We start from the raw sequence: 27,575 nt of genomic DNA on the forward strand, positions 1-27,575 counted from the left end.
CTTCAGATGCTGGAAGGCTGCTATGAGGTCTCCATGCAGCCTTTTCCAGGCTGAACAGCCCCAACTTTCTCCGCCTGTCTTTGTACAGCAGCTGCTCCATCCCCCTTAGCATCCTCGTGACCCTCCTCTGGATTTGCTCCAACAGCTCTACGTCCTTCTGGTGAGGACACCAGAACTCTACCCAGTGCTCCAAGTGTGGGTCTCATGAGAGCAGAGTGGAGGAGCAGGATCACCTCCCTTGACCTGGTCATGCTGGTGGTGATACAGCCCAGGACACAGGGGGTTTCTGGGCTCAAGCCCATGCTGAAGCCAGCTCATGTTCTGACCCCCAGGCCCTTCTCCTCGGGCTGCTCTGAATCACTTCTCCCTGCAGCCTGTAGCTGTGCTTGGGATTGCCCTGACCCAGGGGCAGGAGCTGCACTCGGCTTTGCTGAACTTCAGGAGGTTGGTCACCTCTCCAGCATGTCCAGGTCCCTCTGGATGCCATCCCTTCCCTCCAGCACGCTGACTGCACCACACAGCTCGGTGTCGTCAGCAAACTTGCTGAGGGTGCTCGATCCCACTGTCTGTGTCACCGACAAAGATGTTGAACAGGGTCTGCCCAACACCGACCCCTGAGAGACACCATTCCTCACTGGTCTCCAGTTGGACATAGAGCCACTGACCGCAGCTCTCTGCGTGCAGTCATCCAGCCAATTCCTTGTCCACCGGGTGTCCATCCAGCAAATTCACGTCTCTCCCATTCAGAGACAAGGACGTCGTGTGGGAGGATGTTAAATGACATTTATTTGCTCCAGAGAGCAGGAACGTGGCAGGAAGGGCCGGGGGCAGCTGCTCACTTGCGGGGGGAGGGCAGGCCCCGGAGGTGGTAGATCCAGGAGCCCCCAGGGCAGGAGACCACCAGCCTGCTGGTGACAGGAGCCGGGCCGCCCGCGAAGGAGACGGTGATGGTGGTGCTGCTCTTGGCGCGCAGCACCTCGGGGGCCCTGACGGTGAAGCCCGGGTGCTTCACTGCGTATTGGAACGCCGTGGCCTTCCGGAAGACGTTCCTGAAGGAGATGGAGGTGGTGCCGCCGGCTGGGATGAGGAAGGGGCCCTGGGCTTCAGGGGGCAGCGCAAGGCCGATGAGTGGGATGCAGTACTGCCCACCCAAAGCAGAGCTGAGCTGCAGCGTGGCCTTGGCTTCGCCCAGGTGGCAGGGCTCAAAGGTCACTTCCACGCTCAGGTCCGAGCCCCCAGCACTGGCGGGTGCCGCACTGATGGATTTTGCCGTCTGGAAGTCGGCACAGTCGGTCTGTGCAGGGGAGACAAGAGACCATAGGGGGTGGGTCACAACAGCAGAGCCAGCACCTCGGGAAGAACACGATGGTCCCCTGGCCCTGGCCTGGCCCACCCACACCACACTCCTGGTGAGTGCCTGCGGGGAATGGGCACGAGAACTGTGCAAACGTGCCCAGCAGGGACAACCCTGCACCCAAGCCCCAAGACGCCCGACTGCCAGACCTGGGCTGCAAGGGGGAAGCAAGCCCAGGCACCGTGGCGCCTGCAGAAGCAGCTCCAACCAGGGCAGCAGACACGGGCCCGCAAGGGAGGACAGTGCAGCTGGTGACAAGCCCACACCAGTGGGAAGACCCCTGGGCTCACATGGCCACCCTGGCTCTGCCACGCCAAGCCAGAGGCACTTGGAGCCCTTGGTGGAGAGGGCTGGTGCTGGCCAGAGGAGCTGCCTCCCAGCCAGAGCCCCGGCAGCCGCGCTCACCTGTACGAGGTACTCGGTCTTCTGCTGGGCAAAATGCCGTATTTTGGTGGTGATGGTCTGATGGGAGCCCAGCCTGGTGCGGAAATACACGGGCTTCTCTGGCCTGCTCCAGCTGGCTTTCAGCTGCAGCGTGTAAAACAGAGAGCCCAAGTCGCTGCTCTGGAGAACCAGCTGCCCGCTGCTCTCACCCGTTTGCAGGGGCTGATACTCCAAGACAAGATCCGCCTGGGAGGAAGGAAGGAAAAAGCCACTTTGTCAGGCAGAGGCAGGGAACACGTGTGCCTGACAAGGGGCAGCTGGTCCCTGCTGTGCTCAGGCAGTGCCAGAAGGCTGGGCTGCCTTCCCCGCTCTGACTCCCCTCTCTCGGGCACAGCCTTGCTCCTTCTGGGGGATGGTTCACTTAGGGACAGATCCCAACAGCTCAGAGCCATCCAGCACGATGCCAGAAGCTTCCCACCATAAAAAGCCCCTGTGATCCCCCAGGGCACACACCACTTCCTGTCAATCCAGGCTGCAGACAACCTGGCCATGGGCTGAGGCTTGTCCTGCAGCCACTCACAGCTGGAAGCACCACACTAAATGAGGGGCACGTGGCACAAGGACCTGCCACGTGAGGCCCACTTGCAGCGTGTTCCAGGGGGCAGCAGGGCAGGCTCCACCAGCACAGGATGATGCCCACTGGGGATATTCTCGCACACTGCTCCCTCCCTAGATCATCGGCAGGGAGCTGCCACCACGGAAGGAAGCCCCACATGGCTCCTTTCAGGCATCACCCTTCAAGAGCATCCCCTGCAGCCAGGAGCAGGGAGAGCAGAGGGAGCCGGAGGAGCTTTGCCCCTACCTTCGACTGTGCAGGGACAGTAAAGTGCTGGGGAACGCTGACGTCGGGCACTTTGCAGTTGATGTCAAACGTCACCGGGACAGGCAGAGGGTTGTCCACCTTGACGCTGGAGGACACTCTCTGCCGAACAGCGGTGCTCATTTGAACAGTGCCCATGGGTCCTGAAGCCACCGCCTTGAAAGTCACCATGTGGAACAAGTACTCTCCGGTTGTCTCATTGAGGAAGGTCACCTAAATCAGACAGAAAGGGAAGGGCTGCTCATTCCACACATGAAAACAGACCCAAAAGAGCCCACTGAGCTCAGCGCCCTGCTTCCAGGAATGGCTGTGAGCACCCACCGAGGAAGAGCACAAGACCACAGAAAGCACGTGCAGTATTTCATAGGACCTGTGCACGTGGAGGTATGAAGAGGCATGTAGCTTCTCGGTGAGCCAACAGCTCCTTGAAGGGCCCTGCAGACCAGTGTCCTCACTTACCTTTGCCCTGAAGACTCCTTCTTTGCAGGAGAGGAAGGTGAGCTGGTAGTCCTTCTTCGCAGAGCTTGGCACGTCCATATAGGAACACCCCTGCAGCACAGAACTGCTTTCCAGGTTCTCTGGTTTGAGCATGTCAATAACCACCAGGAACCTGTGGGTGAGAAGGACACAGTGAAGGTCAACACGAAGGACTCCCATAGGATACCCATCGTGTGGGGGTACAATACAGCCCCTCTCACCCTCAGTGCCTCAGGCACAGGGTGCCAGCTCTCATCCCCCTTGGAGGAAAGCCCTCCAGGGTGCCTCTGCACAGGCAGAACGTGGGTATGGCCAGACACGGCCAAGGAGAGGGACAAGCTTTCAGGGAAGGAGCTTCCAGGCACTTCCAGACTTCCTGGGCTGGACTCACCTCTGTGGTCTGTGCAGCCAGTTGGACACAGGGATGAGCTCCGTGTGGCACTTCCTGCATGGAACCTGCCGGGAAATGGCCCCTGAACACCTGGGGGCTTCAGCAGTTCCTTCCAGGTGGTAGCGTAAGCCTGTCCCGTCCGGCAGGGGGAAGAAGATGGAGCCCTACAGACAACGAATAGGACAAGTCGGCTCTGGAGCACCCCTGGCCAGCCCCATGCCTCAGGCTCTCACTGCAGCAACTTCCAGCACGCCCAGCTGGCAGAGCTCTGCCTGCAGCCCTGTCCCGTGCAGGAGGAGGCACCAGCATCGCACCTGCTCAGAGCAGGTTCTGAGTGGGTGCGTGGCCCACAGGACATGGCACAGCTACAGGACACAGAGGCAGCATCTCTGGGCAAAGCAAGGAGACACGGGCCCTGCAGCAGAGCTGCTCTGCACATCCCAACACTCCCTTACTGGCCACACTCACCTGGGCACATCCCTGCCAGCCTGTGCTCATGCAGGGACAGCCCTGGGCATGGGGTGCCCATCCCTCATGAGCTCCATTGCCTCAGTCCTGCTGGCCTTAGCCCCAACAGCACTGCCCAGACAGCAGCCTCTAAACTGGCACAACAGGTTCCCACCAGCCGTGGGCCATGGAAAGCTCATATCCATGATCATTCTGGGTGCCCGTGGATCCCAGACACCTGCCTCTGCCATCTCCTCTGCCTCCACTGCAGCTGAAAGCTGCAAGACTCCTCACGCAGGCTCTACGTTAAAGACATGCTGAGCACGTGCAACCCTAAGGGCACAGATCTGCTGAGCACCCTGGAGACGGAGACCAGAAATCTCTGACCTCATTTCTGGCCTACTGTAAGGTCAGCTGGAGCGGGACAAGGACCCGGCAGCTCCAGCACCCCAGAGCCCTTCTGAACTGACCCCTTATGGCACAGAAAACATTACAGAGGGGCCAGTTACCCCCATGTGCCCAGCCTGAGACCTGCAGGAAGGGCTCCTCCCACAGCTCCTGCATGACTGTCAAGAGATCTCTCTCGTTTCCCACTTGCCTGTTCACGGCCAGGAGGGCACTGAGAAACTGCAGGGCAGCTTTGCCCTTCTTGCTCCCTGCAAGCTGCACAAGGACAGGCACAAGTGGTTGTGCCCAGGGGTCGGAGAGCCTGTGCAGCCGTGCGCTGAGCGTGGGGGTCTCTGAGCCCCCTGGGCTGCCACAAGCAGCCACCAGGAGCTGCGCAGAACAAACTTCATTTCTTGGCCTTCAGAAAGCCTGGCTCTTTAGGTCAGCTGCTCCAACACGTTTGGTGGTCAGGCCCGAGTTCCCATCTGCCCTTTGCCCGTGCCTGGCCCTCAGCCACCACAAAACCCAGCTTCCAACAGAGGGCACAGGACACCTTCAGCTTGGACAGGACCTCTGAAGGTCATCTCGGCCAACCTCCTGCCCAAAGCAGGGTGAGCTACAAGGGTCATGCCATGAGGGTCAGCACACGCTGGCACAGCTCACGTACCTGGTGCTTCTTGTTCTCAGAGCTCATGGTTAGGGGTCTGTAGGTGACCTGGTAGACCTTTTATTTTTGCCTGGCCTCCAGATGGATAAATTCAGGCCCTTTCCAGTATTTCCCCTCAATGATGGGCTGCAGGGTCCAGGCCTCGCTGCTCGGGTTGGACAGGAGGATGGTCTGGCTCTGCCTCTCACGCACATGGCAGCTGAAAGTCAGCGTCTGTAACAGAGGAGCACAGAGGCTGCTGGGTCGTACCCACAACCCTTCCCACTCTTCTCATGCTGGCTCTGCACCAGGACCTGGAGCACAGGGAGCAGCTTTTCCTTGTCACATGCAAAAATTACGCTTTGGCCATTGCTTTTGGAGTAAATCAAGCTGGTTGCTCTTGAAGAAGGGAGCAGAACAAGCCTTTCGCATGCTGGGTGAAACGGGGAGTCCTGAAAGGAAACTCCTGTGCAAGGACAAGATCTGCAGCCACACAGCCCCTTCCTTCGTGGGCAGGAGGAAGAGGAGCTCCACGCTCTCTCTGGGAGCAAGAGCCAACAGCTCCCAGACTGCCCCATCCCAGGGACTGGATGCAGATGTCTTGCCCCTTCCTACTGCTGAATGCCCTCCCCTGTCCCAGCAGGGGGGAGAAGTGTGGCTGCAGGTGCAGTGCTGGGATACATGGCATGGGTGCTGAAGTGCAGAGCCAGGACAGCTGAGCTGCTCACTGGAGGAGCAGCACCTTGAACAGGGGAGAAAGGCAATGACAGGGCTCAGGAATTCTGGCAATCCTGCCCAGCAGTTTCTCTCTGGGATACCCCAGCACCAGCGAGTCTGTGCTCACAAGTGTCCTTCAGTTCCTGCCCTGGGAGAAATGTGGTGCAGATGCTGGGGTCCAGGGGCCCATCCTGTCCCTGCTGCGTTACCTCTTTGGGGCCAGGGGCCTCCACGCAGGATCCTGCCAGCGTAAGCTGCAGCGCCTCACTGCCCTGGATGAAGCACCGCAGCCCCTCGTACTGGACAGCCTGGCTCAGCTTCGAGGGGCGGAAGGTCACAACCAAGGGGACATCCATCCCTGGGCTGATGTAACCCTTTGTGGGGCTGATGGAAAAGTCTGGCTTGAAGCTCTCCGTGTCCCACATAAACCTTGCCGAGGAAAGCACAAGGACAGGAAAGAAGGATTAGCCACGGGGAGCTGTGAAGGCAGTGTAAGCCTCAGTGTGAGGCTCCAAGTCTCTCGTGGGCTTTCCCACCACATCTCAGGCCTGACCCTGAGCCACCTGGCAATAAGGCTTCAGGCTGGGCAGGACCTACTGCTTTACCTGACTCTCGTGTCGCCCGCGTTCCGCATGACGACGCGCCGGCACGTGTAGCTCTGCTGCACCACGGCTCCAAAGCTGAGCTGGTCCTGGTTCAGGCTCACGAGGCTGCCCTGGCAGGAGCCCCGCACCACACAGAGGGAGCGCACCAGCCCGCGGCACTCCAGCAGCACTTCCCCGCTGAACGGCTGCATGCGGCGCTTCGGGGAGAAGGTCACCTCCACTTTGCAGGTGTCTCCTCTGCCCTTCAGCTTTAGATCCTTGCTGGGCTTCAAGCACAGAACCTACCCGAAGAAACGAGTGGAGACTATTTCATCTGGCAAGCGAGCTGTGGAGCCTCCCTCACCACACTCAGGGAAGAGGTTTCCAATTCCTCTTCTGTCCCCACCAGCACTGCCCCAGTCCCACTCATTCCCTCCTAGGCATTCCTAGGGAATACCAAAGGTGTTTTCTACCATGTGTCCACCTGGTCACGGCGAGGTCAACTCTGTCTTCTAAAGCTTTCACATACGTTCCAACAGAGCTGCAACTCTCCCTCTTTCAAGATTCACCTCCCTCACCTTTCCAGATCTAAAACACATGGCTGCATCCTGATGGATGTGTCTAAAACAGGCTAGAGGAATTGTGCTGCCTTCTCACTTCTGGCTCTCAGGGAGTCCTGGCACCCAGCTCAGCTGAAGCATTCGCACTGCAGGCATCTGCTGCCAGAGCAGTGCCAGCAGGGAGGACAGGGCAGACACAGGCAGCCAGGGCAGCCCACACCTGAGTCATTACCTACTAGCTCCCACCCACAGCAGCTCAGCGCTCCCTGCAGGCACACCAAAGTGCTCTGCAGAGAAGGAACGGGCCTTACCCCAGCTTCCTGCAACTCTGGCACGGTGGACGTGACCCTCAGCTTAAAGGTGAGAGGGGCTGCACTCTTGTTGGCTACGGTGACCATCTTCTTCACCGTCTGTCCAATGCAGACGTTTCCCAGCTTCACCACCTTTCCTGGTGGATCCACAACGTCAACCTGAGGCGGTAGGGATTGATATCAAGCCAAAGGAAAGAAGGAGAAAAGGCTTTCTGCCACTCTCGTGGCAGAAACCCAAACCATGGGAGGCTGGGGAAGAGAGGAGGAAATGAGAAAACCATGCCGGTTGCCACCTGGAGTTTTAGCCTTTAGATTTCATCTCACCTTCATTTTTATGCCCCTTCCTTGGGCCTCAGCATTCAGCTTCTCTCCCAGGGAACATGGAGGCAGCAACAAGCTGTTGGGGCTGTTGTCATTTTTCGGTGTCTGTAGGGGCTGTGCACAGAGGGAAGAGAAACCATAGGCAGGATGAGTTTCTTGACCTTCACCATGTGAGCAGGCTCCCCAGCCGAGCCATCCCCTCCCACATTCCTTCCCCCCAGGGGCAGGGATTATCCAAGTCCCTCTGCAGCCTGCCAGCAGAGCTGGCTAACCCTGGAAGGCCACCAGGCTTTGCCCTGTGCACTGCCCCCGTCTCCCTGCACAAGCCTGGCCATGCTGGAGCGCTGGGAATCTACAGAGTGTGCACAGACCTTCCCCCTCACCTGCTCCTCAGCAAGGTGCTGCTGCTCAAACTGCACTGAGTAAACCTCACAGGGCTTCTTCACCACCACTGTCCCCTCTTCCCCATGGCTCTGGGGCAGCAGCGGTCCCAGCTCCAGCTCTGCGGGGATGGACTCCAGCCGTGGCTCCAGACCACGTCCCAAGACCGGCACCTGCAGGCGTTGGCTGCTCTGGCAAATCTGGATCTGCAGCTCGCCCCGGTAGCACTTCTGCAAAGAAGCAGCACAGAAAGCTCCTCTGTGAAGCCCCAGCTGACAGCACCTCCAAGTCAACAATCGCCCAGGGTCAGGGGTCTTGTCAGCACCTCCAAGCTGAACCCAAAACAGGTATTTACTTAGAGCAGGGGCTACAGCATCTGCATGGCTCTCAGGAACTGCAGCGAGTCCTGCTCTGGAGCATAACTGGACAGTTGGCTCCCAGGTGGATCTAAAATGGGCTCTCAGAGGTTTTCACCTGGGCATGGGGGAGCGCAACGCTCATGAGAAAGGTCTGCTTCCTCAGACACAGTCCTGGCACTGCAGCACCAGGCAAACATCAGCTGTGTGCAAGAGGCACCTGAGCTCTCACTGGACACAAATAAGGATCATCTTCTCTGCTCAGTGCTTGCCTCTGGTCAAAGCCAGACACGAGACGCTGAAATCTCCACGAGCAATTGAGATCCCTGGGACTGTCCCCAGGCATGGAAGCACTTGTGTCCATCCTGTCACACACTACCAGTTTCCAAGTCACGGTGGCCACATGCAAACTGCCTTTGGGAATGCTCCATCATTTAAGCTGACTCCTGAACTGCGTGGGAACGTGCAGGGGAAACTGAGGCGCAGGAAGCTCCACGTGGAGGCAGAGCTCATCCCCCGCTCCCTGGGCTGGCCTCCCCTTACCACACTGCCCTGCCAGACCTCCTGGCGTGACACCCACCAATCTCACCTCTTCCGTGGGTGAAAAACGGACTTGGACGTGGCACTGCTGTCCTGGAGCGAGGCTTCCAGCTGAGGGCAGCACCTCAAAGCCACAGGGCACAGACTTCATCTCCTCCAGCAGCTTCTGATGCTCGCTCACTGGCAGATGTTTGTCCACCTGCGCACACAAACCAGTGGTGTGAGGTCTCCTTGGTCTGTGAGGACAGACCCTCGGTTCCTGCAGTGCTCTGAGATGCTGGCACGGTGCAGGAAGCACCTTCATCCCACCCAGACGTGGCCACCACTGCCTAGAACTGGAGGGCAAACATGCTGGCAGGGCAGGCAGATGGGGAGGCAGTGTCCTCAGAGAAGGAGGAATGGGTGAAGACGGCAGAGAAGTGAAGCATCAGCTAGTGAACAGGCCCAGGTGAACCAGCCTTGCTCTGTACCCTCAAAAGCTTCCTCAAGTGAGCTGCAGCCCAAGTGCTCAGGCAGCCAGAGGGGCACAAAAGGCAAGAGTGGCAAAGAGAACCCAACTGAGAGGTTGTGTGTTACACGTTGTCTGTGCTTTACCTCCTGAACAGGATCAGTCATGCTGATGGACCATTTACAGGGGACCTGGAACGTGTTGTGGAGCTGGATGGTTTCTTCCTGGCACTGCCCACACTGGACAGCAGAGAACTCCAGCCTGTCCCTGGACACGCAGAGGGACGGCTCAGCCACCATGGCACGGAGGCGGACCTGGAATGTGGGGCCTCCTCTGACCTAGAGAAGGACAGAGCATCCGGTTGAGAGCCCACCCGATACTCGCTGCTGTGCCCAACCTGCTACCTGCCCCAGAAGCTGGAGTACCTTGATGGGCAGGAGCACATCCACTTTTCCCAGGGGCACGTTGGCACTTTGTGGGTCGAAGCACACTTCAAATGTCTTGCTCTCACAGGAGGGCAGGTGCTTCACACGCTCCAGGCACACGCTGAAGCCTGAACACAGCAAAATAAAGCAGCTGAGATATGCAAGCAACAGGAAATGACTCAGAAGCACGCTAAGGCCACAGGGGTGTCCTGGCTGGCAGCTCTCTGAAAGACCCCTTTGCATCTCCAGAGAAGCTGCTCTTCTCCCTCTGGCACTGCCCAAAGCAAAAGGACTTTCACAACCAGAATCCAGGGGTTACATAGTAAAAGGAAATCACATTGCTTGAGGAACTCCAGCAATTCCTTCATCAGGCACCTCAGGGAAGGATGCATATACCTCTCCAAAGGAGAATTGCCACCTAAGATGCCAAATGCTGGGGTGTTCCCTGACAACGGCTTAGAAGAGACGACTGGCCACCCCGCAGAGACAGCAGTCACCATGTGGTGGAGCTGCAGCCTTACCTCAAGGCCTCTTTGGGAAGCCTGTTTCCATAGAGCAGAGGATCCCACAGGCCGGTCAATAAAGGCTGAGCAGAAGTGCTCTGGCACTATGAACTCTAAACAAAGCACTTCTGAACCACAGAGGGTCCATCTGTTTGCAACATAAACCCTCAGAGTGCACAAAGAAACTGGGATGATGCTCACGGGAGCCAAGAGCAGAAGATGCTGAGAGGCAATCAAGGTGATCAGCCCTTCTGGCCCCTGCAATCAGATTTTAGGGCAGCCACAGGCAGAGCAGGTCTCTGGGCACTGCTCGCCAGAATTCAGGCTCTTGAACAGGGCACCCAGCACGGGGGTACTAAGGAGGAAAAAGCTGTCCAAGGAAGTACTCAAATCTCCCCGTGACCAATGGCTTCAGCTGATGTGTCAGAGATAGCTCCTTCAAGGCCCTGTGAAGCCTCTCCACCATGGGTTACCTGTGTTATACAGGACATATCCATCGACACGGAAAGATGCGGGGAAGTGCCCGGTGTTGGTGATCTTCACCATGTGTGTGTGGATGTCACCAGGAACAACATAGCCAAGGTCCAGGATGTATTCGGGCAGCTCAGCTCTGAAAGGAGGAGTAAGGACACTCTGTAAACCCCAGCATGGCGTGGGCTGGAGAAGCAAATGGAGTGGATAATTCTGTATTCACTGCTCTGAAAGCTCAAGCCAAGCCCAGGAAACCCAAGGCCTGAGTACCCAGTAATAACACTTGGCTAAGTCATGGGGAGTGCAGGGCCTAGGATTTATCAGCCACCAATGGGATCTTCGAGTGACTTTAAAGTGGGTACTGGACACAGTTCCTATGCTGCAAAAAGCCATTGCAGAGAAGTCCACTGCATCTCCACTGATCTCAATCAAACTGCTAAGCTGGTGTCCAGCCCAAGCCTGAAACTGCTTCAGGACCTTGTCATAGCATTTCCTTGCAGAGGTCTTTTGGCAGGCAATCCCATTTGGAAAAGTGCATAAGGGATCTGGACCATTCCCTGCTCTTCCTGCATAGTGGGGTCTGTTTCTTGGCACAAAGACGCCAGCTTTGAGATGCCCCTTTCAGAGCTGGTCAGCAGGGGTGGTGCCTGTGCTGTCTGCAAGGGCTTGCTTGTCTGCACCCCTCAGCTCTGAGAACAGAACCCAGCAGCTGTGGGGAGGGGAGCACCTCCAGAGCTCAGGGGAGCACTGTGCAAGCGAGGACACCGAGCTGCCCACAGGGAGCACATCATAGCTCTCAGCATCAGGCCCCTTCTGAAGTCCGCAGCTGTTCCCAGCTCTGAGACACAAGGAGCTCTCAGGAGCAGGCCTGCACTGCTGGCTGCTACCCTCGGGGCCCCTGCACACAGGCTACAGGACTCCCTACTAACTTGAGAAGCCTCCGATGTACACGCTGGTGAAAGGCAGTGTCCTCCGGGGGACGGGAGCTGAGAGCTTTCTGCTGCTCCACAGCATGTTCCTCCATCAGCATCTCCTCCATCTGCAGCTGAGCATCCCACTGAGGAAAGTAAAGACAGGGGCTGCTTAGCAAAGGTCCTTCCCAAGGCACAAGCTTCTCTCAGGTGGAGGATCCCACCCTGCTCTTGTTGAGAGAGGCGATGGAGTCATTCTGTCTCACTGCTCAGTGTCTGGGACACTTCCTGCTCTCTCAGGCAGGATCATAGCTCCAAAGAAATGAACTCCAGTGTCTCTCCCTGCCCAGTTATCAAAGCTGATCTGGACACATGGACAGACAAGCCAGAAACCTTCCAAAGCTCCAAGTATGTCCCTGCCCCCAGTTAGTGCCAAAGCAGCTTGGACAAAAGCTCTCCTGGAAAGGGAACCATGAGAGAGCTGGAGCCTCTCGGAGATCCAGAACACAGCACAGCCTCAGGGTGCATTCAGGCTGCTGCTTTACACTCTGTAAAGCTGGCAGGGCTTGGCCGGTGAGCAACAAAACCCCCAGCACCAACCTGAATGTCCTTCAGAGCACCATAAACCCAACTGCTTGAGCACAGCCCTTAGCATCTCCCTGGGGTAGTCAGGAGCTGGTGCATCTCCAGGAGGGACAACTCCCAGAGGTGGGCAGCCCATGGGGCACGCTGAGCTGACACAGTCCGTGGCCAGGGCTGTGCAGGGAGGCACCCAGTGCCAGCAGAGCCCTGGGCACAGGGCCGTGGGGTGCAGGGGCTCCAGTGACACGCAGGAGGGTGGCACGTGTGGGACAGGGCAGCAGCTCTACTCACTATGGTGCCCAAGTCGTCCATGCGGGGCTCGGCTGCCACAGCCTCCCCCAGAGCAATGGCCTCGTCTCTCTGGCTGCCTTTGTCCAGCTTTTCTTGGGCCTTTTGGAGGATCTTCTCATATTTGGCGTTGCCTGAAAGCACAGAACACCACCAATAGCAGTGGGGCAGCACAAATCCCATGGAAGACGGGAAGCCCCATTCCCCCAGCACGCAGACACAAACTGCTCCAGCAATGGAGAGAAAGGCGATCCTGCTGCTTCTCACCCCCAGCCGTCTTTCTCACCACACAGGAGCATCTCAGCCCCACAACGTGATGCAAACCCAACCCTGTCAAAATCCCTGCCAGCCTCTCTTGCAGCTTCCCTGTGCTTTTCTGCCCAGCCTTCGTCTTCCCAGACCTCTGGCATACGCTGGCAAGCTGTGCAGGATGGTTCCTGCGACAAAGCCACACGGGCTCGTCTGCCAGAGACCAAGGAAGCAACCAGAGGGCTGAGTTTGCCTGACAGCCCTGAAACCTCCAGGCCTGGCGCAGGTGCCCATGAGCTGCCCTATGGGCATATGGCATGGGGGAAAGCCAGGTGACCTTCCTGGCGAGCAGACAGGCAGTGCTCACCTTTGATGTTCCTGGGCAGGTCCAAGTGGATCCTGGGAAAGGTCCCTTCTCCTTTCAGGTAGATTTTTGCTGGCTCCAGGTGACCCACTTGGATCTGGAAAGCCCTGCAGAAGACTCCAGGCACTCCTGGCAGGTAATAGACTTTCAGCACTTGCTGCTTGCCAGGTTCAACGTAACCCTGCGGGGCACAGAAGACGGAGGGAGGTAGTGTACCAAAGAGGACTCAGTGGAGGGATGGCTCACACGACAGACACGCTGAGGACACAAGACAGCTTCTCATACATAAGGAAACATCAGACATCACCACCTCCAGCTTTCTTGTACCCAAACGCCCGAGTCTCCTACACCAAGATGCAGTATGTCCTTCAGAGGCCTCGCAAGGCTGCCCTCTGCTCAGCATGAGCACAGCTCTTCTGCTGACAGGGTTTACCCTCTGCTAGCCAGAGCCAGGCACAACAAGCTCTTTCACCAGCTGCTCTGGAAGAGCACCGAAGGGCCTGCGCTTCCAGCAGGGCCAGCAGCTCCTGGCAGCAGCTTGCAGGAGAGGACATCAGCGTGTCATCCCTCAGGCGGACAAGCACTGAGGAAGGTGGAAGCCACTCGGCCCTTTGCTTCCTCTTCCCATTGCAAAAGGGCACCAAGGCAGGAACACTGCTCCAGCTCTAAGACACCCAGGCAGGATGACAACTGGGATGGAGTGATGCTCCAGTGATGGCACAACCAGAGAGCTCAGCACTCAGCTCCAAAGAGCTCCCGCAACCAATCGTGCCTCCCACTGCTGGTTGCTGTAGGACAGCAGAGGCAGTGGCGGCCAAGGCCAGTCAGGGGCTCCATTAGGATTGTGCTCGATGCACCTCCTCTGCCTCTGCAGCAATCGCTCACAGCCCCGTCTCTCCTGCCTGGTTTTGGACGGGGGTTGTGTGCTCATTCCCCCTATTTTCCCCCAAAACTCTCTCCTGGGCAGCCTGACACAGGCCGGGTGAAGCCCTTGTGCTACTCACCATGCTGGGCACGACCAGGGGCACGCCAGGCAGAGGGCTGGCTACAGTGCCTGTGCCGGGGCTCAGCACCACAAAGGCAAATCCCAGCTTCCCACTGTTCTGCAGTGTCACTGCTGCTTCCGAGACTTTGTTAAACACCTGAGGAGAGGACAGAAGAGCAGGAAGTTACAGGCACACGTCTGCTGCTCACAATTTCATTCCTCTTCCATTGGGTCGAAAGCAAAGGAACACAGCCCAGAAGCAGGGAGTGCACAGGAGAGATGGGCACTGGGCTCTCTGGGTTAACCCGGACAACCCACGACTGCAGGGTACCTCTGAGCCCTACACAGGGACAGGTATTTGTGGCAGAGGTGCAATTACAACCATGGAAAGATCAGGAAGAAACCAAGTAGGGGACACAAGCCCTCTGCACTTGAAGGTGTCACCCAACAGCGAGCTGAAACACAGGAGGAGACACTGAGGCATTTCAGGAGAAAAGGCACCTGCACACAAGTATTTGTGGGCAAAATACAAGCCAAAAGGGAGACAAACAGGGCAACACACACATGGCCAACAGCTGGAAACAGCTGTGGGGATGTAACTGGAAAGAAGTACAGTGAGGGTTATTCTGGGACATTCTATCCAGCTACAGCGACTGGAAGCCCAAGTCAGCTGCCTCCTTGGCCGATGAATCAGGAGCATTAAAAGAGAGCATCTCCTTGCACCTCTGGCTTTAGGAGCCCATCAGCGGATGGACATCTGAGGGACACATCCCTCTGGAGATCACCACTGGGATCCTGCCTGCCCCAGGAGGCAGCGTTAGTTCCCTCCAAGAGGAGGGATTCCCAGCTTTGGGCTGGGCTGGAGATGGCCATTAAACACCAGCTTGGAGCTATCACCCAAACGCTGGACTTCCGAGCCACAGAGCCAGCAGAGCAGCTGGGAAGGGGGCAGAGCCCTCGACCCGGGGGGGCAGCAGCCCACCGGTCATGGCTGGAGACAAGGAGCTCTGACAAGAGTAGCGTGCAGTACCTGCAGCCCACAGTCGATCTCGGTGGTGTCCAGGAGGTAGCTGATGCCTGAGGCCTCCCCACGCAGAGCCACCTCGTAGCAGGAGTCCAGAGATCTCTCCGGATACACCATGCTGAAGGGAGCCTCAGGAACTCCTCTGTTGAGCAGGAGAACCTGCAGCAGCAGCAAGAAAGCAACATGGAAATGCATGAAGAATCCTCTTTACTTACTGAAGGCTCACTTCTTTTCTACTTTAGCAATTAACATCTGTAAAAGGCAGAAGATGCTGAGCGCTGCTGCCAAATACAACAGGACAAGTTCTGCCTCAGGGTTTTTTCATGCAAAGCAGGGATAACTTCACACAAACAGAGCCACTCTGGCCTTATTCCCCTGACACAGAGCACTCCACTTGACCTGCAGTGGCAAGGACCTGCTCAGCACCACCAACTTGATTCAGACCCATCCCACACCTCCACCAGGCTCACTGCTGCCCACGAGCCATCCGGATCCACCCCATGCTCTGCCACCCGTCCTGCTCACCCCGTAGCTGTGACTTGAGCCAACAAACACCTTCCTGACGCTCACCTGGTCGCAGCTGAGTTCCACCTGGGGCCCGACGCCTTCCCCACTGATGCACAGGGGCAGCCTGGTCTCACAGCCTGTGGAGGGAAATCTCTGTGAGCGCAATTCCTTCTGCTACCCGGCACTTTCCAGGTTGTCTCAGTGCTGCTGCCAGTCCCTGGCCTGCATGGAACCACCTCCAGATGCTCCAGGAGAAGATACGGGACCCATCTCGTCCCTCAGGAGATCAGCCTTGGGGCTGGTTTCTCATTTCTAACCAACCCCCTGGGATGGTGTCTCAGAGAACCACAGAATGGTTTGTGTTGGAAAGGACCTCAAGATCATCCACTTCCAGCCCCTTGCCATGGACAGTGACACCTTCCACTAGACCAGGCTGCTCCAAGTCCCATCCAGCCTGAACTTGAACATTGCCAGGGACGGAGCAACTTCCTTGGGCAGCCTGTTCCAGTGCCTCACCACTCTCACAGCAAACAATTCCTTCTGGATATCTAAACTAAATCTCCCCTGTTTAAGCTCAAACCCATCACCCCTTGTCTCATCCCTCCAGCCCTGGAAAACCAGCCCTCTCACTGAGCAGATCATGTAAGTCAGACATATACTGCTAACGTACACATCCCTTGGTGCAAAGGCAACCGACACCTCAAGGCTTACAGCCAAACTCCAGGGTGGCTTCTTTCCCTTAGATTTGCTAGAGATGACAGAGCACAAGATCTTCAGTCTGAAAGCTGCTCTCAGCCACTGAAGCCTGAATCCTGGCTCAAATTTTGGATGAGATCTCACTGCCATCCCATTCTACTCTGCACACAAGGCGAGCAGCACCAGGAGGAGGAGAGAGCCACGCAACCAAGACTCATCTTGGAGGTAAATGGTCTACAGGCTCCTGGTGCTCCTTCATTAAAGCTGTGTGTGTTGCAAATGCTGGCAAACCCATGGCAGGAAAGCTTATTCCTTCACTGCTTTGTCTCTTCTGGGGTCAGGAAGCCAGAGCCAGGCATCCTGAGCCCTGGCCTCGGACAGGAGACCACTGGGAACCGCAGGGACAGCAGCATGTGCCAGCACTGTCCTCTTGAGCCCTCCAGAGCTACACGAGATCCCAGTGGGCTGGAAGAGTGTTTGTACCTCCTCTGTGGGAACAGGAGCAGGAGGAAGGAGCTGTACCTGAGATGTCACAGTAGGCTGCCTCTTGGTAGACTCTGGCTTCTTTGGGCTTAAAGATCACCTTGATTTCAAGTGAAGAATTTGGCAAGATATCTCCCTCCTGAAACAGAAGTGACAGCAAACCATTTATCTTCAAACAGCACATTCTTGTTGCCACTACAGCCCTGTAAGCCTTTATTTAGAGCATCAGCAAAGAGCAAGGAGCAAGCAACACTTGTCAACAGAATTTAGAGGAGAGCTTGGAAGCAGCTGCAGAAACACCTTCCAAAGTCCCTCGCCTTTACTGGCACCCGGAAGGGGCTTTTGTTACCCTCAGAAGAGACTGAGCTCTGGCTCAGGGATTTAAGTCTGGGCCACGCTACCAGTTTCTGCAACTGTCTGCTGCTTCCTCAGGGTCTTCTCTCTCTGCTGCTCTCCCACAGGATCCTGGCACTGGTGCTCAGGCCCAGGAAGCCTTGTCACACATTTCAGCAGGCATCCCTGGTTTCTATCTGCTCTCACTTCCTCCAACTGCTTTAAGCAAAGGCACCTCGTACAGCCCTTCAGCCCCAGCATTACAAATACACTTGACGTAAGTAGCTACACCTCTGGCAACCGTAATAACGCTCTACAGGAATTCAATATTGAGTTGACGGAAGCAGATAAAAAGAACAGAGTCATTTTTCTATCAGCACAGCCAGGCTCTGATTCCGCTCTGCTCTTGGCTATTCTCAGGAATTTGTCCAGAAGAGCCTTGAACTGACTGGAGCCTCCAGCACTCCTGCAGCATCAATATTTACTAGCTACAGTTCTGCCACTGACACAGCACTGACAGCTTAGAGGACAGCCCCACAAAAATTAAAGAGCTACAACATGGGAAGTTATTGGCCTGCAGCTGCAAGTAGTTCCCTGATGCACAACCTGCTCTGAGTCAGGAGAACACGGGCAAGGACAGGCAGAGAAGAACCCTTTCAAACACCAACTGCCAGTAACTGCAAAAGTCTGAAAGAGTAAAGTCACTTGGATTCTTCTCAAAACCTGCACAAAGTCCCCATGTGGGACAGGAGACACTGCCCATGACACAAAGCCCTTGCTGCCCCAGCCTCCTCCCATTCCTGCATCCCCATTCCTTAGCCAGGGCAGCTGGAGTTGGCTCAGGGCCTCAAGGCATCTGTCTGACTCTGCAGTTGATCCCGGCCCCAGATAACCCAAACTCAACATCACAACCCTGAGCTGCCACTGCACCAAAAAGTACAGCTTCAGCAAGAACCTGGAGAACACTGCAAAGGTGCATCTCAAACAGTGAGGAGTGCAAAGGAGAGCCCGGCAGGGTTACTGCGAGTGCCCAAGGCCCTGGGGGCATGATTTGCTCCATACCGAGACCACACTGACTGCTGCCATCATTCTGTACACACTCTTTAACTAGTGCAGGAGGGAGCTTAGAGCTTTGGGCACGTGCCATTGCTTCCGTTACAAGCTAATCAGAGGAGGGTGCAGCACACACCCCCTTGCCAGGGATGATGCCTTGCTGGCCACCAAGCACCAGGAAGCCATCCAGTGAGGCACCACGATCATCACAAGGGACACATCTCCATACATCCAAGGTGCTGCTGGGTCCCAAGGCACAGCCAGATTACACTTCTCTAAGGCACCTGAGGAACAAGCTTATGGGCTAGCACTAAAGCCTCTCCTTTTCTAGGGATCAGCACAGCTCTCAGGAACAATCCTGATACAGCACCCCCACTGGAGCCTTGCATTCATAGCCTCCATCCCAAGAGAACTGACCCAGCACTTAGCAGACTCAGGTCTCCTGAGCTCCTGACAGGAAATCACCATCCAGCAGGATTCAGTGTATTGGCATGGAAACTTTTGGCAGTCTCTCCACAGAGACATTCCCTGGATCGGCAGGGAAGCTGTAAGCCAGAGCGTTTAACTCTGATGATGGAAGGCCAGGAGACATCATCAGTTACACTTTATCCTACTATTCCATGGCCAAACCACATTCTTGAAAGACAGACCTATACTGGGAAACCCTTCGGCACTTCTCCCTTCATTACTGCTCTAGGGCAGACCACAAAAGCAGAACACTATTTCTCTCGGGAAATTACAATAGGCTGTTGAAGAGGTTCTTCACATGCCTGCTACTCCCCAGCAAAAAGAACTGCTGGATAAAAGGATGTGCTTCATCCCCCACCCTTGCACACTGGTGACACATGCGGATGAGCCTCGGGACACCTCAGGAGCCAGCGCTCTGCCCACGAGAGCAGGTTCTCTAGAGGATGGCAGCTGAGGCAGAGTATAGAGAACTACCACGGATGCTACCCAGGACAGCAATAAAGCTCTGCAGTGCTCTCAACAGGACACTGCAACACTCCTGGCTTCACGGCAGGCTCAGGCTGTGACGGCAGGTGCCCTAAACACAGACGGTGGCTGCCTGGTGACACAGCACAAACCCCTCAGCTCTCGGACCCTGGCTTTGCTGCACCAGAAAGCAATGGCACCCAGGAGGGGATGGCACACCACGACTCACAGCTACACAAGTGATCCCTGGGCGAGAGCCAACGCTAACTACACACAGATCCTATTGCTCCTTCCTCAGCCCCTAAATGGTGACAATCTGTGAGACCCCCCCCAGGCTGCCGAAGAAGAAGCTGGCCTTCAAAAGCTGCCCACCACCAGCTGGGGCTGCCCAAGCCACTTGCTTTGCTTTGCAGAGGTGGAAGGTGAGCCACGGAAACCAAGCCAGTGCTCACAGCAAACAATACCCAAAGACAGAGCTGGCAGAGGCAGCACCATCATGACATCCAGAGCACATCCTCTTAGTTCAGGGCACTCAGGAGAAAGGCAGTGCCAAAGCCAACATCTGCCTCTATCCACAAATGACTCAACTCTCAGCTCCCACTGGAAATGGGGCCTCTGCCAAAACCTGAAGGGCTCTGCAGGATCCTCTCGTTTGGATGGGGACCAGCTTGGCTCCCAGCTCAGGTGGACATTTGCAGGAACAAACAACACCGCTACCTGCTGGCCCAGCCTCTGGATCAACAACAGCAGCACTTCCATATCCTGCACAACAGCTCCTTCCCCACGGGCCTGGAAGCTGCTCCAAATGTTCCCCCTCACATGGCAAGTCCCAAAGCATTGCCTCCTCTGTCCTGGTCTGATCTGCAGCCAGTACTTAACCCTAGACATGCTGAAGTGACCTGCTGCAGCTTCTGCAGACAGCAACACCTGAAATACAGGCAGCTGATGCTCCACTTAGCAAAGCTTCTGCACAAGCCCTGCAAAGCCATCCTGCCCACAAAGCACTTCCAACACCACTGTCCCTCCACCAGCTTCCTAACCTCTGCAAGCAATCACTTCCTCCAGTCACTTGTCACCAGGGGTTGATGATTTCTAGAGGGTGCTCCCACAAACCACAGGCAATTGGTGCCAACAAGAGAGCAGCTGCTTCTGGCCAGGACGTCCGAGGCAGCAAGGTCCTACCTCTGGGGGGGCCTCCCCAGCACATTCAAGAGCAGTGCAAGAAGGGGGTTGGTCCAAGCTCAAAGTTACAGGGCCATCAACAGACAACACGGTCTGGAAGTCAGTGGCAGGGGATCTGCACATTCTACATGTGTAAAAGAGGGGAAAGTACTGTCAGTTGGAGTAAAGACACACACATGTCAGGGGGAATGCAGACACCAGCAAGACTCTCCATGGGAAAAGGACTGTTCCATAAAGAATGGAATTCATGGAAATCAAGAGACTGATAACGCTGCACAAGACAGCAGGGGAGAGACTCCTGTAGGAGCCTGCTTTGATTCAGCCCTACAGCAAACCGTGTAACAGCAACACCGCCATTTAGGAAAGGCTTCCACACACAGCTTGGGGCCAAGCTACACTTCACGTCTCTGCATCATCACATCTTGATGTGGACAGGACTCAGCCACAATTCCAGACCTCCCCTTAATGCACCTCAGGAGCTCAAGAGCAGCTTAAGCTCATTGTGGAGACACAGCAACTGGAATGAAGCAGGAGCCCTGGGGCACACTCCAGAACCAGCTCTCACACACCACAGGATGCTCTGAAGGCTCAGCTCAGCAGCTCCCACTCTCCCCAATATCCCTGCTGCTCTGACACAGTCTCTTGCTCACATCGTGCTGCTGCCAGCTACAGTGCTGTGAGACTGCACTTGTGCTGGCACTGGTGGCTCTCAGCCTTACATGCGCTGCAGGAGCAAGCAAGAAGAGAACAGCAGCCCCTTCCTCAAAAACAAAATCAAAACATAAACTAGTTTCACCCACTGGAAAAGAAAGAAGAGGTTGGGATTATTCCAGGCTTCACTCCAAGATGAGAAGGGATGTTGCACTGCTCAGACAGCAGCCATTCTTCAGCTCAGACCATGTGAATACCCACAGCAACGGCTCTGGCTGATTGAAGGACATGGGGGTTTTGCTTGCATCACCAGGAAAGTGAGCAGTTTTCTCTACCTATCTGCAGTAGAACTCAAAAAGCTTGTTTAAACCTGCCAGCCTCGTGTCCAGGCTCACAGACGACACTGGAAGGGACACTCAGATGTGGTATACATCCAGGTTTTAGGAATGGATTGCTGTCCCCCCGATTAAACTTGGGCTCAATTTGGACTCCTTTCCACAGGAGATCATTTCATTCTGCAGGTCAGGATGTGAACTAACAGTGCACCAGTGGCCTTTCTTCACCCCCATGCGCTACATGGAAATGTGTCCTTACAGAGAGTAACTGATACCTCTGAACACTGTGAGGACACTCAGGAAGTGCCCTTGAGTCACAGCCCTTGCAGCAGAGCCCAGCCTGGGGTCGGCTCTTGCTGCTGCTCAGAAATGCTTTCTGCAACAAGCACCCCCAGCCTCACCAGAAACCTGAAGTCTCCTCTCTTGGCACATGGAGCAGCTGACGTGGGATCTGCCAAGGGACCTCATTCAGAGAGGAGAAGGACGAGGAGCAGGAAGGAAGGTTCTCAGCCATCACTTACCATGGGCACAATGGTGAAAATATCACTGCAGAAAGGCGTGGAGTCTCCCTGCACCTCTGTCCCCTGGCTCTGGGAGGTGCAGACAGGAAGGGAAGGGTGTTCTCTGAGAGGGGGGACCACCCCGTGCTCCTTAGGAACATCAACCAGCTTGTCCTCTTCCTGCCTCTGCAGCCTGTGCCATGGGAGAGACAAACCAAGGAGATCATTGAAGAAGCAGCAGATTTGCAGAGCCTGTCGTGTCCGTGCACAAGCAGCAAAGCACTTGGTGAGGAAGAGCAGCAGCTCAGCACGGGGCTGACCCTGAGACACAGGCTCCCCCATGGATCCCATTATTCCCAGCACAGCAGCGAGTTTTACTCCTCACTGACAAGCTCATCAGAGGTTTCTTAAAGCTGGCAGCCCTCAAGAAAAAGCCTCCTGCACTGGGAGGGGAGAAGCAACCAGGTTTCAGCTGCACGTTACCAGCAGCACACTTTTCCCCTTCCCTTTTGCACCCAACAGGGATGAGGAGACAGTATCTGCACTGCCTTGCGCCAGAGGATCCCGGTGCACTTCCAAAGCAAACCAATGGGTTTAGCATCCCACCACTTCAGTGACACAAATGTGTTTCTGTGCATGAAAACAGAGGTGCCAAGAGAGGAAGGGACTTTGCCCAGCATCACCCAGGAAAGAAGTCAGGACCAGCATCTCTGAATGCAAACCCTACGCTGAGCCTTGAACCACCTCATCTTTTCCCTCATTTTGGCCTCCTCTGCAGAGCTGCAATGCAGTTAACCTCTGCCTTTATTGCTGGTTGCAGCAGAAATCATTCTAGTGGTTAGAGATCACAAGTGGGAGATGAGAGGGGAGCAGTGCTGCACAGTGGCTGCTCCTTACTGGGAGCCTGAAAAGTTGCACAAGGATTCCCCAGGTCACAGAAGCTTTTAAGTCTCATTTCCAGTTCATCCCCCCAGGCTGTCAGTGTTTCTCTGCTGCCTGAAATGGCAATTTCAAAGCTTCACCAGAGGCACCCTTGGAAGAACCTGCCCCATCTCTCACCACCAGGACACAGGTTGCTGAAGCCCAAAAGCACTTCCAAGTCCTGGCTGCCCTCCCTTCCCTGCACAGCCCTCCCCCTCCACATCTGCCCAGCCGAGGAGCAAGGCCAGAAACACCTCCTTGGGCCAGAAACCAGGACACTGGAAGGCAATTCCCCAGCCTACAGCAGGACGGCCTCCACCTTCTGGGCCAACCGAGCACTGTATCCTGCGTGTGGCTGGAAAAGGAGCCTGACACCTTAGCAAAGAACAAACTGCTTGAGTATCGTAAGAGTTGTGCCACCTGCAGCTCTTCAGTGCTACTGCTCAGTGCAGTCCCAGGTACCGAGTGCTGACACCTGCCTCAGCCTCATGGACCCTCCGCAGTGCACGCAGCTCTGAACTCAATAGTTTGCGGCTCCCAAACATGAATTTGCCCTCTGAGGTAAGCCAGTGATTGCAATCAACCTTCTCTCCCCAAAACATCATCCTCAGCTGTAGCACGGGTGGGACTGGAATGGCAAGGGTTAAGCTCCACACTGTGCATGGCTCTGTCTGCCCTAATCCCTTCAAAAGCCCCAAGAGCCCTCTGAGGCTGTGTGTTAGTTTTCCCCTGGGGCATCTATCTTGCTGGGAGGAATCTCTCAAACAAACCTCAGCTTCTGCCGCTCCTCCTCTTCCTCATCAACAAAACGCTTCCACTGGAAGTGGGCTGTGATGCCACTCTGGTTGTGGATGACCAGGGAACTTTGCTTTGACAGCGTGAGGGAAGTCTTCTCAACTGTCAAGGAGCTCTTGTCCAGCCTGATGTCAGCATTTACAGCTGTTCCACAGAGGCTTTTGTGAACATCTTCACCTGGAACAAAGCAAAGGCAAAGTCTTGGCTCATCTCACTTGCTGATGGAAGTACAAGGAACGGGGCAATCTGCAGGCAACAGGAGAAAGAGCTGCAGTTCTGAGCTGCATCAGCAGTTCCCCACATCAGGACATTTATCGTATCCTGACAGCTGCACATGAGATGGCATGAGGATGTCCTGGCACCACCTTAGGCACCTTATTTTGGGGGGTGTTCGTGGAGATTTATCCCCAAGGTGACAGCATTTACAGTGAGACTTTGCAGATGTGCCCAGGTGCCCTTTGGGCTGCCATCCCACTCAGGTCACAGGGAATTCTACATCCAAGTCACTCAGTGACGCTGAGGAGCCCACCTCAGTCATGGCTTGCCCAGGCTCTCCTGCAGGCAGGAGATGCCCCCACTCTTGTGTCATCCTCATCTCCTGCTCCTCAAATATTGGCCATAGCTCTCATCTCAGAAACCAAGCGGGAACATTTGAAATGAAATGGACAAGGGCAGAAAGAACAATGGCAAGTACAGAGCAGCTTCTGTGCTGAGCTCTGCACTCAACAGGGTGCTATGGGGCCCTCGGATCCATCTGCTAACTCCTTCTTTTGCTCCTGCTGCTCTCACAGCCAAGTGCCTCACCACTGCCAGCACATTCTCCTTTGTCAAACGTGCTGCTGTTACCACTTCACCACTGAAGAAGTGAGTCCCTTCACTAGAGTAAGTGTCCGCTGGAAAGCTGGAGACTTCCAGCATCAGAGCAACACGCACAGCAGCACAGCCATCCCCAAGGGTTTCTGCAAGGTCCTGTTCACCACCCACCTTCAGACATCATTACACCCTCACATTACTGACTCCAGCCCTAGCAGCAGCTTCTTCCTAAGCCTCACATTAAATAACTGCTGCTCACAAGGGGGTTTCTACAGAATCACTCCCAGGCTACAGCGAAGTTCAGAGCACCCTAATGTCTACTGCTGCCACACTCACTGCTCCTCACAGTCACAAGATGCATGGCCCAGCTCTCGGCAGAGCACCCACTGTACCCGTGCATCACATCACAAGAAGAGGGTCTCTACCTCAAAGGCCTTGCCAGGAACTGTAACACAACACATCGGGATGAAAAGCAATGACCAGTCAGGAGAGCTCTATGGGACAAGTTGCAGGCTCTTCAGACAGCTCTCTCGCACGTTAAAAGCCATCTCCTTTTCAATCAGGCTCCTTGCTATGCCTTCTTCCCCAACAGAGCACCCAGAATATTCCCCATCGCCCCCTGTGCACTGTGCTTAGGAAGATCTGCTGCCTTGTTACAGGCTGAAATATTCCAGCACAGCAATATCTGGCAGCCAGCATGGAAGCTTTGCTCTACCCACCGTGAAGGAGTCTTGCAGAAGGGATTCAACAGGACAATGAAGCCATCAGACGATGATGGCAGACACTGCTCTCTTTGGAAGGACACACCGAGGGTGCACCAAGCACTTACCTGTGTCATAGTGAACAATCATGGGACTTGTATAAACACCGGTCTTTGGTGGGTGAAATTCCACCGTGACTTGCATTGCTTCTCCAACGCCAAGAGTCCCAATGGAGGGATCCACAGAGAAAGGGCTGCAACACAAAGAGAGAGATCTGGGCCCTCCGTTAACTTTGCAGTCTAGTTCACTTCAGCTCTCTTGTGCAAGCAAGGAGCAAGCAAACCACAGGCGGTACAAGAAAACCAGAGCATCCAGGATCAGAAACAGAGCGGGTGACTCTCCCTGCTGAAGAATCCCATGCAGAAGAACCCTGCAGAGGATCCCGTGGTATAACATGACCTCAGCCCCCCATCCTCTGCACACAGTTCTCAGCTCTTCACCTCTGCCATCCTCACAATTCTACGGTTTTTGTGTAGCTCACTTAAACTTTTGTAATGCTTCCCATTTCTTTATTGCAAATCAGGACCGAAATAGTTCATTGCTGAAGTTCGGGAACTCTTAAAACCCTTGTCAAGGAGCTCTCAACACATGCTCTGTCACCCAACAGAGTAGTTGGCAAGTGCATTGCAAATAGATGCTAGACTTCACTGGGTACTTATTGTGGTGGTGACAACTAGGCCTGGAAATCCCGGAAGGAAACTGTACAGTGATTTACAAGTTCCTGCCCATGGAGCTCCACAGGGAAAAGCAGCAGCCTGCTTAAAGAGCACCCTAGAAGCCTGCTTAAACAGCCTTGCCAGCCTTTGGCAGAAGCTCCTCTCAGACCCTCGTGTTTCACAGGAGACAAGTTGAAAGTCTTCTGAATCCCGTTTCCTGGAGAAGAAACTGAAGCAGCTCAGGTGCACCAACTGAGACGCAGCAGGTCTTTGGTGCGTTCTTAACCTCAGCTCCTGAGCTGAGACCTCTGGAACCAAGCAACTCTCAACTCCCAGCCAACTGAACTGCCTGCCTTGCAGATGCAGTGTCATAAACACATTCCCCTCTCCGGTGCAGCAAACTGGAAAACCAGTGACTGGCTTCTGAGACCAACAGGAACAGGACAGGCTGTCTGCAACACAGTTCACCTCAGGCATTTGATGACGGGACCACCAGACTACCATGAACTTGTGGCCTCCAGAGACCGGGTGTACTTGGTTCCTAGTGGTATGGAACCATTTCAGAAGGTTATTTGTGACCACAAGGGTGCAAACCAGCTACTCAGCTACTTGAGCCCTCTCCAGGAAATGTGGGAGAGAGACAGCTCCAGGAGAAAAGGCCCCCAACCCTTTGCAAATGCACCAGGCACTTGGAGCATCTTTCACCTGCGCTCTCCTTAGCTTTCAGGTAGTCCACTTCTGAAGCCACCACCTGCTCCTCTCCACTTCAGAGCTCATTCTGCTTAGGCATATTTGGTCCCAGGCACCAGACCAAGCCCACAGGAAAACAAAGGCCCTGGACCACACACTCTTATTACCAGGGCCTCCAGAGCAATTGCTTTCATCTATGATCTCTGCTTGCTAATACAGACATAGCTGCTGAGCAACTCTTCAGTGCCTCTCACCAGCTCATTGCTTGCCCATTTCTTGATGCTGCCTTTGGGCTCCGTGACCTGAGCCCCTCGAGCTGTCCTCTGCCACACAGCACCTTCTGCAGCACTCCAGCTGCCTTCCTACCTTGGCTCTTCCAATCCAACAGCATCAGATCTGCAAGATGCTGCCTTGGAGACATCACTGCACTGTAAAACTTGCTTGCAGAGCTTTCTCAAAACACCGTAAGCAATGGCAAACCCCACGTGTCCTGCCCATGTCCAGCACCTCAGATGCTCTGCCTCCTTTTTCTCACTGTTTACAACTCCGTAAGCACGCAACAGCGTTTTGCACAAGAGATGAGCTCCTTTACCTCAGAGTGGTGATGCTGTAGCAAGCCTCCCGCTTCCCCACGTTGCGCACCAGCAGAGTCTTCTGGGTGCTGAACCTGACTGGACACTCGGAGAAGTTCAGCTGCTCAGGGAAGTCCAGGCTGGCTCGGGCACCTATGGCTCGGACAGGCACAAAGAACTTCTCCCTCTCTGTGATGATGATAAGCTCCTCAAAATAATCCTGCAGGGAAAGAAACAAGCTCAGCACAGTGCCTTTAGCACCATGCCCGTGCCAGAAGAACTGCTGCTGGTTTCTGTGACTCTCACAGTAGCATTCGATAATGTACTCACACTTTTTACCTTCATGGCCTTTCACTACAGATTATTTCACAAGCAGGGGCAGCCAGGGACCATGGGGCAGATCCTCTGTACCTTTCTAGAGGCATGCTGCTTGAGGATAGGACAGACTATTCAACTACATTTAAGCAGCAAACACAAGATGAGTAAAAGGCCATGCACAGGCAGCAGACTCTCAGCCCTCAAGCCAATAGACATTCCATTAAATATTCCACCACTGAAGGACAAAAGAGCCTGAAAGAGGCAAGAGCCTCCAGCCTATGGGAGCACAACCTTCAGCACCAGCAAAGAGTCTCCCCCAGGTCTAGATCCAGTGCAACCCCACTGAACCCAGGACACTTCTTCAAAACCCACACCAGATGCCTGCTTTGG

At 55.3% G+C, this 27,575-nt stretch overlaps 1 protein-coding gene and 1 long non-coding RNA gene across 2 annotated transcripts; both read right to left on the reverse strand.

The window, feature by feature from the left end:
• Positions 1-817: 817 nt before the first annotated feature.
• LOC115947334 (hydrocephalus-inducing protein-like) lies at positions 818-5,043 on the reverse strand. Its single transcript, XM_034069381.1, has 6 exons — positions 4,988-5,043; positions 3,487-3,650; positions 3,078-3,228; positions 2,601-2,831; positions 1,760-1,984; positions 818-1,294 (listed from the first exon to the last, which is right to left on the reverse strand). The coding sequence occupies exons 1-6, from the start codon at positions 5,012-5,014 to the stop codon at positions 836-838; spliced, it is 1,257 nt and encodes a 418-aa protein (XP_033925272.1). The 5' UTR covers positions 5,015-5,043; the 3' UTR covers positions 818-835.
• Positions 5,044-23,425: 18,382 nt separating this feature from the next.
• Positions 23,426-27,017, reverse strand: LOC117437014 (uncharacterized). The gene is made up of 3 exons (XR_004550284.1): positions 26,888-27,017; positions 25,018-25,142; positions 23,426-23,552 (listed from the first exon to the last, which is right to left on the reverse strand). It is a non-coding gene; the product is annotated as an uncharacterized lncRNA (long non-coding RNA).
• Between the last annotated feature and the right edge of the window lie 558 nt (positions 27,018-27,575).

The sequence above is a fragment of the Melopsittacus undulatus genome, chromosome 14 (assembly GCF_012275295.1).
Source record: "Melopsittacus undulatus isolate bMelUnd1 chromosome 14, bMelUnd1.mat.Z, whole genome shotgun sequence".
Classification (NCBI taxonomy): domain Eukaryota; kingdom Metazoa; phylum Chordata; class Aves; order Psittaciformes; family Psittaculidae; genus Melopsittacus; species Melopsittacus undulatus.